This window comes from Bos grunniens, chromosome 7, assembly GCF_055505025.1.
Source record: "Bos grunniens cultivar Pamir isolate PY7600 chromosome 7, Bosgru_T2T1.0, whole genome shotgun sequence".
NCBI classification, from domain to species: domain Eukaryota; kingdom Metazoa; phylum Chordata; class Mammalia; order Artiodactyla; family Bovidae; genus Bos; species Bos grunniens.
In genome coordinates, this window is record NC_141171.1 from 20,623,362 (window position 1) to 20,640,424 (window position 17,063).

General features: G+C 51.2%; 1 protein-coding gene across 3 annotated transcripts in view; it reads right to left on the minus strand.

Annotated features, from left to right (window-relative positions):
* Positions 1 to 17,063, minus strand: part of CELF5 (CUGBP Elav-like family member 5) — a 49,798-nt gene that overhangs the window by 21,233 nt on the left and 11,502 nt on the right. For all 3 annotated transcript variants that reach the window (XR_015166864.1, XM_086410226.1, XM_086410227.1), the window contains exon 2: positions 9,906 to 9,988. Coding sequence is in view for 2 of the 3 variants with exons in the window: in XM_086410226.1 (XP_086266352.1) it covers positions 9,906 to 9,988 (83 nt within the window). In the remaining variant the exon portion in view is untranslated. The remainder of the gene's footprint in view (positions 1 to 9,905; positions 9,989 to 17,063) is intronic.

Sequence of the window (17,063 nt, forward strand, 5' to 3'; positions counted from 1 at the left end):
GCATTTACTTCTCTCTTGGCTCTAGGACAGAATCTTCTTCCCAACCCGGTGTCTCTGGTAAACTGTTCATCCCAGTTCAAAAGCCCCCAGGCAGGCAATCCTTCCACCTTTTGGGGCCTCCTCCTCTCTCTGCCTCAGGGCAGGAGGTGTCTCCATGTTTCTGCTTCCCTCCAGACTGAGACCATCACATTACTCCCCATCCTTCAGGGCAGGGTACAGGAGAGAATCAGAGGAGTTTGCTGAACTGAAGTGACCAGAAGGAAGTGGTCAACACCTGCCATCATAGAAAGGCTCCTGGTCCCTCTCCACCAGGCCTGGGGTCGGAACGAGTGCTGGTCCCAGCCCCCCTCCCAGGTCAGTCTTGGAGTAGATCCCCACAGCCATTCGGAGGTACTTGATGATACTTGATAAGTGTCTTCTAATCACAACACAGCTGCCTGGCAAGTTTTCAGAGAGAGAGGCACAATTTTTACCCTGTTTTTTACGGATGTCAAAATCAAGGCCTGAAGAGGTATTTTTCTGCTCCCCCTCCCCTGGTGGGCCCCCTCATCTGATATGCTCCCCCATTTCAAGTGTGTGTCTGAAGCATATATGGGCCTCCTCAATGTGAACTCAGCCTTGGGAGCCCCAGAACTCAAAGGGTTTCTATTTCCCCCATCTTGGCCCCCATTTCCCCCAGCGCAATCATCCTGCCACCCAACCACACCCTCAGAGGGACCCTGACCACCTGGGAAAGGCCCAACCACATCTCCCTTCCCCCACCACACACACATACACACAAACACACATATGCACGCGTGCGCGCGCACACTCATCTTGGACCCTCTTCACCTGGGTACCACACCCCTCTAGCTGGAGGCCTGAGGAGAGATTATTTCAACCATATGGGACCAGTTTCTGGGCTGAGGGCAGACTGAAGTGGTGAAGGGAGATGGGAGGGAGGGGGCACCTGGGCTCCAGTCTCCCTCTCTTCTACCTCTCCCACCCGCCTCCGCTGGCCCTCACCTCCTCCCTCCCTCCCAGCACCTTGGGCAGATGAGGATGGGGTTGCCATGGCAACGCTGATTCACCACACGGAAGCTGGCAATTGTTGTTGCCATGGAAACAGCCTCTTAGGGGCGAGCCCAGCTCCTGCCTTGCACAAAAGAGATATTTAAATATAATCTTCTGGAGATGGATGAGCCGAGGGAGGGAGCGAGGGAGGAGGACCACAGGGAGGGAACCTGCCCCCATCAGGGTACCCTCCACCTTTACACCGTTCTCTGGGTCTGGATACCTGCTTCCCATCTCCCCCCACCTGCTGCAGAGCCTGGGACCTTCCGCCTACTAGGAGGCCCCTTCCCCCTCCTGGGTCAGCTCAGCGAGAGGAAAGGGGTCCTGGCCTGGCTCTAAGAAGCCTGGTGGGCATCCCCTTCCTCTCCAGTCCCCCACTCGAAAGTCGAGGTTCTGAGGCCCGGCCATCCACATCCCGCAGACCCGCGCCTCGCCTTACCCACCGGCCTAGAGATGTGCGCTAGGCTGGCATCCATGTGCCGCCGCCCGCCCGGCTGGCCCTGAGAGCACAGGCGCGCACACGCGCGCACGCTCGGGCTCCGCGCCTCGCTCTCCGCTCTCCGCGCCCAACGCCCAGGCAATCCGCACGCCAGAGGCCGGGCCCTGCCCGCCCGAGCCGGGAGGAGGCGTGCCGGGGAGAGCTGGGTCTCCCCTCACCCCACCCCTCCTGTCGCCCCTGCCCACCCATCTGGCTCTGCCCACCTCCTTCCGGCTCCCTCTCTCCATCTGTCCCACCAAGGTCTCTGCTGAATGCCCTTCCTCGCTCCTCTACCTTCCCTGGCTCCCCACTGTTGTATCCTTTCCCTTCCCTTTCCCTCCCTCTTTACACTTATTCAACAACATTCTCATGTGCTTCCAGCTGAGTAATTCTGCAACCTCAGGGAGCATTCCACTAGTAAGGCAGTGGGGGAAACAGAAGGATATGCAGTTATTTCCAGACTCATGGGGTCAAGTGCTGGGAGAGCCTAGAGCAGAGAACAGTGAAGAGCCAAAGACTTTCCTGGAGGTGCACTGAAATGGAAAATGTGCAGTGGGTTTTAAAGTATGAATAGGAGTTCATGGCAGGGTGAGGGGTGGTGAGGAACAAACTGGAGCAATACCTATGTCCATTGATTCATTTAATCTGCAAACAACTTTATGAAATGGAAACATACTCCTTTTAAAGATGGGCAAATCAAAAAGCGAGAGGAGAAAATCAGAAGCAGAGACCAGATCTCCTGCCAGTTTTCTCAGGGGGAGTGGGGGTCTCTGAGAACCCAGCCATCCCTCCAGCCAAGGATCAGGTGGACTAGGGCTCTGGGCGGGCATATGTTAAGTGACTGGAATCCAGTCCTTGCTCTGCCACCCAGCTCTTGCTAAATGACTACAACCAAGCCATACACCGTTGCGAAAATAGGGTCCTTTATGTCTGACTTATGTATATGCTGCTGCTGCTGCTGCTAAGTCGCTTCAGTCATGTCCGACTCTGTGCGACCCCATAGATGGCAGGCCACCAGGCTCCCCTGTCCCTGGGATTCTCCAGGCAAGAATTCTGGAGTGGGTTGCCATTTCCTTCTCCAACGCATGAAAGTGAAAAGTGAAAGTGAAGTCACTCAATCGTGTCCGACTTTTAGTGACCCCATGGACTGCAGCCTACCAGGCTCCTCCGTCCATGGGATTTTCCAGGCAAGAGTACTGGAGTGGGGTGCCATTGCCTTCTCTGTTATGTATATGAGAGATGAGGAAACTGATGCCACTTGGGGGAAGGACTGCAGGAAGACCCTTTGGTAGACAGGCTGGGGCCCCAGATATTCTCCTGGGTTTGCAAAGCTGTGCCTTTTGAAGGTGTGGGGGCCCAGAGAAAGCCCTGACTGGGTTGTTTCTGGATGGTGTGGAGGGGGATGAAGCAGGTGGACCCCTATCTGGGCTGTCTGGGCTAGCATTCCATGCTCTTCCTCTCCCATGCAAGCCCTTCTCCTGTTCTAGATTCTGCCGTGGCTCCCTATTGCCCTTGGGGTGGCGTGCCAACTCCTCATCCTGGCATCCGAGCCAACTTTGTTGCTCTGTCCCAACCATTCCTGCCCCTTTCTCCTCCCCCTCCCTGAGGACAATGGACTGGAACACACCCCTGTGCACCCCATCCTTGCCCAACAAGCCCCTTGGAATGTAACCTCCCCCCGAAGCCTTCCCCTCCATCCTCCCTGCTTCAGTTGCTTTGCCCAGTCATTGCCTTGATGACAGCATCTCCCCCCACCCTTAGCACACATTCTGTTCCTCTCTAGGAGGGGTTTCCAGGGTCAGGGCTGAGGTGAGGGGCTCTAAGACCTCCTCCTGAGAAAGAACCAGCATAGGGTCCACAAGCGGCAAACAGGATGAGACAAGACAAGACCTATGGTTTCCAGACTCCTGTCCCACAGGCAAGAGTTGGGCAGGCGTGCTGGGCAGAGTGCCCGGCACGGGAAGTAACCCAAGAGCTTGTGCCAGGCGTGTCTGAGCTGTCCCCATTTCACGGGAGAACACGAGCTTGGGAAGAGACGTGACTGGCCAGAGTCCCACAGCTCGACTCCTGGGATGATGAGTTCATTCATTCGGCTGTGTATTTGCCAAGTGCATGCTCAGCCTCTGGTGTGTCCCAGCTCACAGGACCCTCAAACACACCACAAACCCATTTTACAGATGAGGACACTGAGGCCTCAAAAACCATATCCTGAGACACTTGGCTCCTCAGGGGCCTCCTGCTCACTCCCAGGACTGGCTTGACTCTGAGCCAAGTCATGAAATGTGGGGGTGGGTTCTGCAAAGGGACCACTTCAGATACCCCTGTGTACACAGAAGGGGGTTCAGGGTTTCAGGGAGGGGCCTCTGGTGGGGTGCTCACAGTTTGACAAACTCAAACTCATCCCTTTCCAGAATGCTCAGATGCGCTGCATGGCTGATCCCTGATCTGGCTCATCCCTCACTCCCAAGAGCTTCACAAAGAAAAAGATAGTGTTGCCTCAAATGGCCACCAGCCCCTTGCCATCCTCGAGGTGGGAACTGGACCTGTTGCCTTTTGTCGCCAGAGTGGGACTTTCTTCCATCCCCAGGATCCCCACCCTGGGTTTGACAGGCCAGCGGAGAATCCCTGTAACAATCGGAGGCGTCGGCCCGGTGTGGATTCCAGGGTCCTGTGGTCCATGCTGGGTTCTATTCTTGGATTCTGTTATTCATTGTAGGATCTTATTCCAGAATGCTGAGATCTGATTAAACTGCATCCCCCATGGACTCTGCTGTCACATTCGAGGTGGGAATTGGAAGGGGTGTGTGTCACTTGCTACAGAAAACAGCATTGGAGGGGGGAGGGGGCGTCGGCTGTGCCAAGGTGGGGGAAGATGCACTGAGCTGGCAAACCACTGGGACCACTCCCTCGTTCATCAAAAGATGAAGAGACAGAGGGGTCGATCTGTACTGTGTCCCCCAATGCGTGCACGTGCACACACACACACACACACAGGGATAGGAAAGGTGCTGGCAGTCTTTGTCTCTAACATGGCCCAGCCCAGGGCCCCTGTCTCCCGGGCAGTGCGCAGGCATGTGCAGCATGTGACCCTGCAGGGCAGGCTTTCTTCCACAGCCAAGACTCCATTCTCTGGCATTGACACCTATGGGGAGGCTTAGACTCCTGTGCTCAGACATGCTGACAGGTAAAGGGTCCTCCTGTCCAATAGACCCCAGGTCTCCTTGTGCGATTAGTGAGCAAGCCTCCAGCTCTCCTACTGTAAGACTGGTTCCATTTCTGTGGGTGTTCTTGTGGAGGGAGGCTCACCCCCAAAGACAACCCCTTCTCTCATCACAATTGGAAGACACACATATTCAGGGATCCCGAACTCCTGTGTATGAGACTGACCCAAACGTGGCATGTGTCCACCCAGAGCAAAACACTGGCAAGGATCTCTGTGCCTTAACAGCAAAACTAGAGACAACTCACATGTCCACCAGCAGGAGGATGGATGAATAAACGGTGCATCCAGGCTGTGGAATACCACACAGCAATGACAAAGCACAAAGCTACAAGGCATCATATTGAATCTCATCCGCATGGTAACGGAAGAAAAGGAAGGGCTGATTGCCATAAAAGTCAGAACAGGGGTTCCTCCAAGGAGAAGAGAGGGGCTTTGGCTTGGGGACGTGGGTCGGGGTGGTTTCCGGGTGCACAGTGTAATGGGTGCTTGCTTTATAGTCAGTTGGGTTGCATGCACTTTTCACTAAATGTGCAGTATTTTTCAAATTTTAAGAAAAAATTTAAGCTGAGCCCCTCTGTCCCCAGGATCTAGCTCTGAGCCTCCTCTTTATTTATCAGACATCTGCCCTCACCTCCAGGGCGCAGGGAGCAGCTTACAGGAAACTCCAGCAGAGAAGCCACAGGTTCAAGGTCTGTGAAGCAGGGTGGGTGGAGCCATAGTGCTCACCCTCCTGGGTGACCTGGGACAAGTCCCCTCCTCTCTCACCACAGTCCCCTTGTCTGTCACATGGGGCCAGAGCAGACCCAGGGCCCTGCTGACATGGCAGCTGGATGAAGTGCCCCCAAAGTGCTGGGGGACAATGATAACACGAGGGAAACTGAGCCCTGAGAGGAGAAGAGGTGGCTTGAGGCCCCTAATCCCTCCTTAGCTGTGATCTGGTGTCAAAACGAGACAGACAACTCCCTAACCTAGACGTATAATGATGCTGCACCATGCTCCTGAGTCTCGAACATTCTAGGTCTACACTGTTGAACAGTCTAGAACATTCTAGATCTGCGCTGTCTAACGTGGTGGCTGATCCCTGATCTAGAACATTCTAGATTTTGCAGTGTTCAGGACAATAGCCTCTAGCCACAGGTAGCCAGTGGAAGTTTAAATTTACATCTATTAAAATTAAATAACATTAAAAATTCAGTCCCTGAGTCACACTCACCCCTTTTCAAAGGCTCCATAGCCAAACGGAGCAAGTGTCCACACTACTGGACAGTGGAGACAGAACATCCAGTAAATTCTATTGGATGATGATAGCCCAATATGGGGATGGGCAAACTACAGCCCTTTTCTGCACCCCGCCCCAGCCAGTTTTTGTCAATAAAGTTTTATTGGCACTTAGCCACACTCAATGTGATTGTTTTGTGCTTTCAACAGATGCAACAGAGGCTGTATGGCTGGCAAAGCTGAAAACATTTGTTCTCTGATCCTCTTCAGAAAAGTCTAAAAACTGACTCCATTCTTGGAAAAGCTCTGAGTAGGTTTACAACAACTTGAGGAAAGGAATCTACTTTTTCAATTGTCAATTTTATAAAATTCAACTCCACATTGAGCATCTCTGGTAACCACTAAGTGTTCTGGTTGAGAGGGATTGAGGGTGTGCAAGACACACACCAGATTTTCAAACACTTGCTGCTGCTACTGCTAAGTCGCTTCAGTTGTGTCCGACTCTGTGCAACCCCAGAGACAGCAGCCCACCAGGCTCCCCCTCCCTGGGATTCTCCAGGCAAGAACACTGGAGTGGGTTGCCATTTCCTTCTCCAACGCATGAAAGTGAAAAGTGAAAGTGAAGTCTTAGGATGAAATAAAAAGAATGTGAACTATCTCATTAGTAAGTTTTACATGGGCCCTACTGACAGCCTCTTGATAGGATTTTGGGACAGTGGGTTAGAATAAAAGAAAGCATTAAAATTCATTTCACCTGTTTCTTTCTACTCTTTAAACGCTGCTCCTAGAAAAATCTAAATGCTGTATGTGGTATGCATTCTACATATTTCTCTTAGTACTGTTCTAGAACATTCACCAGCTCCTTATTCTCCTAAACAGGGTTCCTCAACCTCAGCACTGCTGATTTTGGCCTGAATCATTTTCTGTTGTGGGGGGCCGTCCTGTGCACTGTAGGGTGTGGAACAGCAGCCCTGGCCTGTACCTGCGAGATGCCATGGTCAAGATGATCATCACAAATGTCCTCAGACATTGCCCAGTGTCCCTGGGGGCAGTAAACTTCCATTAGGTTCTCGTGCGTTCCCACACTCAGCTTGCCAGGCACACTCCTGCCTCCATGTCTCAGTACGCTCCGTGCTCACATCACCCCCATCTGCCAACACCCTCCCAGTCACTCAAGACTAGCTCCAATGCTTCCCCCTCCAGAAAGCTGCCCTGTTTGCCCTCCATGAGGTCATCACCACAGGTCACCTGGTTCTCCCTTGAGATGCAGTTCCCCAGTCACCCTTCCATCCAGCTGTTCATTTTGTGGTCACCCCCTGCAGTGAAGTGAATGGCTGTCCTGCCCCAAAACGTGTCCAATACCTAACCCCTGCAATCTATGAATGAGACCTTATTTGGAAATGGTATCTTTATAGATGTAATTAAGTGACAGATCTGTGCACAAGGTCATCCTGGATTTAGGTGACCAGGACTGGACTGGTGTCCTCATAAGAGAAAGGCAGTGGAGATGGCAGAGATGTAGATATGGAGGAGAAGGCCACCTGACAACAGAGGCAGGAATTGGAAGGATTACAGGCCAAGGATTGCCAGCGACCACAAGAAGCTGGGGCGGGGCAAGGGGAAGGGAGGAAAAACTGGTTCAAAGGGGATGCTGTGGGCAGTTTGAGCTCTGCTGGGTATGGGGTGCCTGAAGGAGTCACCAAGGGGTATCTTCTGTACACAGAACTGGTAAGAGAAGTGCAGCATCAGGCCTACTAGGTAGGTGCTTAATAAAAGGTTGCTGGCTGGCTGGCAGGATAGATACGGATGAAAGAATTGGATTGTGCTAGGAGAGTGAGCAGAGAGAGGAGGACAAAGAGCCCTGAGACTGGGACTTCCCTGATGGTCCAGTTGCTAAGACTCCATGCTTCCAATGCAGGGGTCCAGGTTCTATCCCTGGTCAGAGAACTAGATCCCATATGCTGCAACTAAAGATCCTGCATGTTGCAACTAAGACCCAGTGCAGCCAAATAAATAGATACATATTAAAAAAAAAAAAAAAAAGACGCTGTGGCTTTTTCCTGGCTCACTCTCAGATCACATGCCCTGAGGGAAGCCAGTCACCATGCTATGAGGTCCCTCAAGTAGCAAGCACTGGGGAGATGCCCACAGAGAGGAGCGGAGGCCTCCAGCCAATAGCCATGCACTGGGCCAGATTTGCCAGCCACAGTAAGCTCTGGCTGACGACTCCACTGCAACCTCAGGAGAAACCAGAAGCCAGAACCATGCAGCCAACTCATGTCCCAGTTCCTAACCCCTGGCAGCTGTGAGACAATGCATGCTGATTGTTTGAAGCCACTAAGCTAAGGAGTAATTTGTTATTTATTTTTATAAATAAAAATCTTGGCCACATAGTGAGGCATGCAGGATCCTAGTTCCACAACCAGGGACCGAACCTGTGCCCCCTGAAGTGGAAGTGCAGAGTCTTAACCACTGGACTGCCAGGGGAGTCCCTGAAGAGTAATTTGTGACACATCGGGAGATAACTAATAGAATCCACTGAACCCCACTGTGCCCCTGGGTGCTACGGACAGACCTGCCCTCCAGTTTCCTGTTGGTTTGGGGAGGTGTTGGCAGAAGGTCCAAGTGAGGGAAAAGAGTGAATCCAGATGGTGTTTGTTCACCTTTGCGTATCTGGTCCCCTCTCCTAGCATGTCCTTCCTCCTCATCTTTCAAGTCTCTTCTCAAATGCCACCTCCTCAGTGAAGCCCTCAGTGACCTCCTCAACAGTTTCTTCCCTCTACCCCACCGCATTATACTCTTCCGGTGCTGAAGATCCGGTGCTGGTTCATCGTCACATGGCAACACCAGGTGGAAACTAAACAAGGAGCCCGCTGATGTGGCCGCCATAGCGTATGCTCTCGCTTCTGCCACTTCATCTTTCAAAGAGGGGCTCTTTGCTCTGCAAGGTAAGGTTGAGGCCACCCCCCAAACCTTTGGATGCTTGCTCAGAGTTGAGTCAAACTCATGCCACAGCTTCCGGTTCCTGGCAGGTGAACCCCAGATTGTCCACTGTCAGCCGTGTAGCATCCATGCTCCCAGCAGGAATGGCAAGATGCCACCCTAGCATCCTCTGAAGCCCCTTGATACTGAAGGGTCCCTGAGATTTCTAGAGGGAAAGGCGACACCCCCTGCCCCCAAACTCACGGGGTGGGGTGCTACAGATCTCACTGAAGATCTGGCTTGGCAGGCTGAAGGGGACCTTCCATCCTTTCCTGGGGGCAGGGACCTCCTGCCCACCCAAAAAGGACAGGGCTGACAGGAGAGAACCAGCAGGCCCAGAGCTTGGGCCAGCCTCCCCTGGGGAGGAAATACCACATAAGGAGTCATAGCTTTACTTGCTCCATAAGGACAAGAGGAAAGAAAATCCCCTCCCTTCTTATGGTGAGAGGTAGGTAGGGTCCTACCAGGTAGGTAGGCCTCCCTGAGGCCCACAAGGCCCTGAACATCTGCCTTCATCCTCTCCTTGCCCTCCCCTCCTCCCTCTCTCCTCCTCACTCTCTCTGCTTCAGGAACACGGCCCTCCTGGTTGTTCCTCCAACACACCAGGCACCATCCTGCCCCTGGACCTTTGCTCCTACTGACCCTCTGCCTGCTAATGCTTCCTCATCCTCCAGTGACACTCTTATGTGAAGCCAGGTGCCCTCAGGCAGTGTGCAACCTCCACAACCACACAAAACCACCCTGACATGAAGTGCACAGCCAGGGATGCAGTTAACACACAAGAAATGCCCATCTGGGTGATGATTTCTGTGTCTCTGCTCCATTCGTCTCTTTCTGAGTTCAGAGGCAGATGAGCTTCACAGCTGACCCCAGGAAGGACCTTAGCCTTCCCCAAACTGACAGCATCCCCTCCATCTGCCCCTTCACTTCCCAGCAGCATCCAGCACTCACCCCGGGCAAGGTCTTCTGTTCGTGCAGGGCAGTCTGAGCTTTGATGGCGGAGTCCCTGGCACAGTAGGTGAGAAAGGCACAGCCTGGAGGGGAGAGAAATAGAAGTGTTAGGAGAAAAGGAGGCTGTGCACCCATGTTCACAGGAAGATCCACTGTGAACCACTCACAGGAGATCCGTAGAGGAGTCAGATCCACAGAGACGGAAGGTAGATGGTGGGGGCCATGGGCTGGGGAAGGGGATGGGGAGTCAGTGTTTAATGGGGACACAGTTTCAGTTTGGGAAGATGAGAAAGTTCTGGAGATGGATGGTGGAGATGTTCGCACAACAATAGGAGTGTACTTAAAGCCACTAATTTCTGCACTTAAAAATGGTTAAAATGGCAAACTTTCTGTTATGTATATTTAACCACAATTTTAAAAGCTTAGGAAATAAAAGAAGGAAAAGTGATTAAGGTGGTAAATTTAAATTATGTGTATTTCACTATAATTTTAAAAATAGAGAAAAGGAGGCTGGAGCCCCCTTTGGGGTGGGGCAGTTAGGAGTAGCTCAGCTCTCCCCTCCCATACCCACACTTCCCAAAGGGTGAGACGGGAAAGGCAGAGAGGCGAATCAGCTGTTAATTAAATCTGTGGCTGATGCTAAAAAGCGGGGTGAGATGGGGGGTGGGGGAAGGGGGAAGCGGCAGAGCTGCCGCCCCAGGGAGGAGGATAGTGAGGGGCACCAGCAGCCCCAAGGAACCAGAAGAAGCCTCAGCACTGGACTGAGGAGCACAGTAACTCTGCCACTAACCAATTCTGTGGCCTCGGATGGCCCGTTGCACCTGTGTGGGCGCCTCAGTTTTCCCCATCAGAACAGATGCTCGGAGGGTGCAGTGGAATGGACCAACCTAGATGCGGGGGCGGAGCTATAGGGGTGGGGCGTGGCGTCAAATGGAAGGACCAATCAGGAGAGGCAAGGGGCGGGGCCGGCTCTAAAGTGGTCCAGAGCCGGGGTGTGATTGGAAGACGTCCTGAGTGGGGGCAGGGGGTGCGAGGCATGAGAGCCATAGAGACAAGAAAGGTTGCAAGACAGAGACCGTAGGGAACTGAGCAGAGGGAGGCGCCCAGAGAAAGGCCAATGAGATTAAAGATATTTTAAAAGATTTTGTGGGGTGGGAGATGCAGGCAAGTTCTTTGGGATGGACACAGGGATCCGGGCCTCAGAGCTAGGTTTGCCTCTCTAACCCCAGGGGACCTCAGTTTCACTGACTGAAATGAGACCATCGTTGGCTGCTCTGATGCTGTCGAGTCCTGGGTCCTCCACCCCCAGCTCCCTTCCCATGGTCTCTCAGCTTCCCCCGACGGGGACCCCCCTGTGCAGAGCCCCTGGGAACAGCTCTGGGGGCACCACTTTCGCCCCAGGCTGGAGTTAATTAAAGCTGCATCCTGCTGGGCTGCGCTTACTTCTCCGGCTGCTCCCACCAGCTGGGCCTGGTGGTGGGGAGGAGTCTCTGACCCAGGCCTGAGAGGTGCCCTGGGGCCCTGGGGAAGGGGCACCAGGCAGAGCTGAGGACAGCTTCTAACATTCATTTTTTTTAAAAATTGTGTTGGGAATGTAAAATGGTGCGGTGGCTGTGGAGAACAGTTTGGCAGTTCCTCAAAAAAGTTAAACATAGAATTACCATATGATCCAGCAATTCCACTTCTGGGTATATATCCCCAAAGAATTGAAAGCAGGGACTCGAAAAGAAACACTCGTGCTCATAGCAGCATTGTTCGGGACAGCAAAAAGGTGGAAAAAACCCAAATACCCATCAACAGATGAATGGATAACAAAACGCTGTCCGTCTATACAAGGACCACAAAGAAAGGAGATTCTGACACCTGCTACAACATGAATGAACCCTGCAGACACGATGCTCAGTGAAATAAGCCAGACACAGAAGGACATTTACAGTATGATTCCACTCAAATGATGTCCTAGAGGAGTCAGATCCACAGAGAGAAGGAAGTAGATGGTGGGCCCAGGGGCTGGGGGAGGGGATGGGGAGTCAGTGTTTCATGGGAGACAGAGTTTGAGAAGATGAGAAAGTTCTGGATGGTGGGGATGGTTGCACAACAATATGAATGTGCTCAGTGCCACTGAGCTGTGGACTTAGAAATGGTCAAGATGGCAGATTTTGCTATGCATATTTTACCAGAATAAAAATTTGTAATAGGAGATATTACAAATACACCCTCTTTATATATTGTGTGTGCTTATCCTTTTTTGGTTATATTTAACGCCCATATCTTCTCCCAATACACGTCTTCCTGCCTTTTTTTTTTTTTTTTTGAGATTCTATTTTCTGAATTGAATCTCCAGGGTCTTCAAGGAATGCAGAGGCACTAAGAAAATAGCCATAAGGCCTGAGAAACATTAGGCATGGCTGGAAAGAAATTGGGAGGTATAAAAGAGGGGCAAAGCCCTTTCTCCTTGGGTCTTTTCTTGCCTGTGGAGCCCTATATGCAGAAGACAGAATGTGTCGGCTCTAGGAGTGTAGGTATAACCCTTGAACAACATTTTGCCAGCCTGTGGGTCTGTCTGGAAGGCTTGCAGCCAGATAGACGGAAAAAAACAACCACCAAAAAAAAAAAAAAGGCAAAACATGCAAGCTGCTGTCCCTGGTACTGAAATGTCTCCTTGTTTTCTGGGCCCTATCTTCCCAGCCTCTTAGCTTCTTTTTCTAACTGGTGAAAATGTGTCATATTTACCCATTTCTTGATAAACAGAGCCTTGAATTTCAGTTTCTATTAGGGCTGAATTGTTTCCCTTCTCCATCAACTCAACTCATTCTCCTAATCTCCAGGACCTTAGAACGTGATCTTATATCATTGCAGATATAACAGTAAAGGTGAGGTCATACTGGAAGTAGGGTGGACCCTAATCCAATAGGACTGGTACCCTTATAAAGGGGGAAACTTTGATCCAGAGACAGGCACACAGGGAGAATGGCATGTGAAAATGAAGGCAGAAATCTGGTTGATACAAGGATTTCCAGCACCACCGGAAGCTGGGAGATTTGCATCAGATTCCTAGTCACAGCCTCAGGAGGAGCCGGCTCTGCCAACAACACCTTGATCTCAGACTTCTGGCCTCTAGGACTGTGAGAAAATACATTTCTGTTTTTTAAGCACATTATTTCGGCAGCCCCAACAAACAAATACAGTTCCCAATGAATACAGACCTCTAATGATGTTAATAAAGCTCCCTAGATTTTTCTTTATTATTATTATTTGCCACACTGCACAGCATGTGGGATCTTAGTTCCCTGACCAGAGATCAAACTCAGGCCCCTTGCATTGGAAGCGTGGGGTCTTAACCACTGGACCACCAGGAAAATCCCTAAAGCTCCCTAGTTTTTAATGCTAATAAGCTTATACTCAATATTGATTCATTTAATCCTCACAACAACCCCACAAAGGAGATGTTAGCATCGTCCTTGTTCTGCAGATGAGGGGTTGCAGTACCAAGAGGGGAAGCGACTTGCCCAGGGTCACACAGTGGAACATCAGAGGCACCGTGAACTGTGTGCCAACCACTTGGATACAACTACCTGGAATTTGTATCTTTTCTAAAAATTTCTCCTAGGGCCTATGGGGAGGACCACAGGCCCTTGCTTTACCTCGCCCTGAAAGGAACCTTAAAATAGTCTCACCTTTCTGAGATAATCTGGGACTGGATCCAATGGTGAAGAGGCCATGGAGCACATTTCAGTTGGGGATTGGGGGTCTGGTTTGCTGTGTCCTAGTCCTAGAGTGACCCTCCCAGGGAACTCTCAGCCCAGCCAGTGCCCACGATGAGTGAGCCTCTTCTCAGAGATTCCAACCCTGGTTACCCTCACCCCACACACCAGACTTGTCCACCATAAAAGTGTGTATGTTAGTCTCTCAGTCATGTCCGACTCTTTTGTGACCCCATGGACTGTAGCCCACCAGGCTCCCCTGTCCATGAGATTTCCCAGACAAGAATACTGGAGTGGGTTGCCATTTCCTTCTCCAGGGGATCTTCCTCACCCAGGGATAGAACCAGGGTCTTCTGCATTGTAGACAGATTCTTTACCATCTGAACCACTAGGGAAGCCCCATGATAAGAGTAGGGCCAGGTATTCAGCAAAACACACCTCAAGCCCCATGCTGGCCAAGCCCTGGAGTTCTGTAGAGGTGAGGTGAGTCAAGAAGGCAGCCCTACCTCCAAGAACCAATTGCCCAAAAGGCTCAACCCTATGATTTCCTTCACACCCACCCTTATTTTCAAAGTCTGGACAAAGGTTGACCTCTTGACACCCAAGGTGGAGCAGGGACTAATGGAGGGGGGTGGGTCTTTGGAAAACAAGAGATTTCCTCAATGTATGAAAGCAGTCTACCAACTGATCTATCTCATCATGCTTGCTCTTTGTAGGGAGGGAGCTCCCTGTCACTGCTGCTTAAGCAAGCAGAAGATCCCCTAGAGAGGAAATTTCTTTGCTGGGAAATCCTGAGGATCCCTCCTCTCGCCAAGATCCTCTGTTCTCTGCTCCAAGATCAGGGCTTTTGGGATTTCATGAATCAAAGTTGTAACAATGCTAGTATGATAATAATTGAAGTCCAGTGAGTGCCAAGCATCTTACAGGGACATCACTCATATGAACCCTTTGAACCCTCAGCCCAGCCCAAAAGAAAGAATTGATACCATTGTATCTTTCTTGTCATTTTAAGATGAGGAAACTGAAACACCAGACAGACATTGAGTTGTCTGCCCAAAGTCACACAGAGGTGGGATTTGAACCCTTGAAGTTTAACCCCAGTCCTAATCCTTCTGCACCACAATATCCCCCATTATTATAAGATAATGATAATAGTGCCAGTAAACAGCCAACTCACTGAGCCCCTAGGCCAGTTGCTGTCCTAGGTACTTTACTTCACACCCTCCTTTTCTCTGCAGGAATCCTGTGGGGGGTGGATGTGATGCACAGTATGGAGGAACTGAAGTTCAGAGAGGTAAAGTGACTTGCCTATAACTGCACAGCAGGTAAGGGGTGGGGATGGAATTTGAAGCCAGGAATATCTGATGCTGAGGGCTTCCCTCCCATCCACTGCACCTCTAGGATTTTGGTCCCTGGAGTACAGAGTGGCAGAGGCACCCAATTCTACCATCTTCCATAAAACTCACTTCAAACCTTTCATACTCCAAGACAAAGGTGGCCTTAAGTGTTTCCATGAAAAGACCCTTGTGGGCCATGGACAATCTAGACACCAATTGTTTGATGCATGAATAAACTGAATCATTAATGATACAGGCTTCCCAAAAGTGGAGCCCCACGGTGACCCCACAGAGCCTTCAATGGTGGGGAGAAGAGTGTCCACCTTATAGATGAGGAGGCTGAAGTTCCCAGTGGCCCAGGTCACCCACAGAAATGACAGGGCTGGGACTTAAGCCCATATCTGCATGACCCATGACAAAGGGCTCTTCCCCCAGCCCACAAGGATGCTCCTCTCTCCAGTCCTGGAGATGCTCCTGAGAAAGGGAGCAGAAGTAGCCATGGTCCCTTCACGGCAACAGGTCTCTGTTCAGCTGGGGCTCTGGGGACAACACTTTGACTGATGGGAGATGCTAAGGTTCCCAGGCTGGGTAGAGACAGAGATGGACACACCTCCCTGTGTGTCATCAGCCTGGAAGACAGAGTGAGGGATACAGGGCTGGGGGAAGCCCAGAAGATGAGGAGCATCTTCAGGCACTCAATAGTGATCCCCCTAGAAAAGATACATCCACTCCAGGAATCTGTGAATGGGACCTGATCTGGAAAAAGGGTCTTTGCAGATGTAATCAAGGATCTTGACATGAGGTCATTTTGGACAACCAGGTGGACCCCAATCCAATGCCAAGCATCCTTATTTGAGACAAAAGAGGAGAGACAGATGGAAGGACAGGGGAAGATGAAAGCAGAGACTGGACGGATACAGACACAAGCCAAGAGATGAGTGGAGCCTCCAGAAGCTGGAAGAGGCCAAAGGGACCCTCCCTGAGCCTCCGGAGGGAGCAGAGCTTTGATCTCAGACTTCTGCCCTTCAGGGCTGAGAATCTGTGGTCATTTGTAACGGCCACCCCAGCAAACCAGTACAGATGGGAACCCAGGAGGAGAAGCGGTTTAGAAGGAAGATGTGGAACCCAATTTGGGCCCTGCTGAATCTGAGGGTTTGCAGGTCTTTATGGAAAGGACCCTCCAGGACTGACTAAAAAACCCCCCAAGTGGCCCAGGAAGATGTACCAGCTGTGTACATGGAGCCAAGCTCTGCTGAAGCCCCTCCCCCATCATCCCTGGAGCTTCACACTACTTTTATCCTCATGTTACAGGTGAGCAAACCCGTGTTCAGAGATGCTGAGCCGCTTTCTTGATGTCACACAGCAAGTCGGAAACAACCCCTGCTACTAAAGGCAAACTGGGGGTGGCTAAAGGGCTTCTGAGTCCCAGAAAATTCCACAGCACTGGGGATGACTTAGGTCTTGGGAGCCTAATACCCTGATTTAATGAACTAACAACAAAAAAAATGTTTTAAAGATGAAAACAGGGAATTCCCTGGAAGTCCAGTGGTTAAAACTCTGTACTCTCACTGTGGAGGGCCTGGGTTCAATCCCTAGTCAGGGAACTAAGATTCCACAAGCCATGCAGTGTGACCAAGAAAGAGACAAAACAAACAAAACCCCACCAAGAAAACACAAAATAAACTCAAAAAATAAATAAAAGGAAAAACTATTTTCCTTTTTACTATTCATAGTTGTCATGTTCAGGCATAAGTCTGGGATATTTGTCACTTCCCAGGGAGCTTGACACGTCTAGGAACTGATCCTGATGGACACTGGTGTGTCCCTGTCTGCACCCTGGTCCCAGATACACCTGGCCTCTCGCTGACCTGCCTTTGAATTTGCCATTTCCTTGGTCCATACATCCTCACCCTCATCTTTACCTTGCTCATTTCTCCTCAACCTGCAGGTCCCAGCTGAGTCACTCTTCCTCCAGGAAATCTCCCCATCCCCGACTGATGCTGGGGCAGGAGGACTGGCGACAGGTAGCGTGCATGTCACTGATGTGTCCCCAGTGCTCAGCGTTGGGCCCATTACACAGCCCGTGCCCAGGAAGAATTTGACCACTGTACATGGTC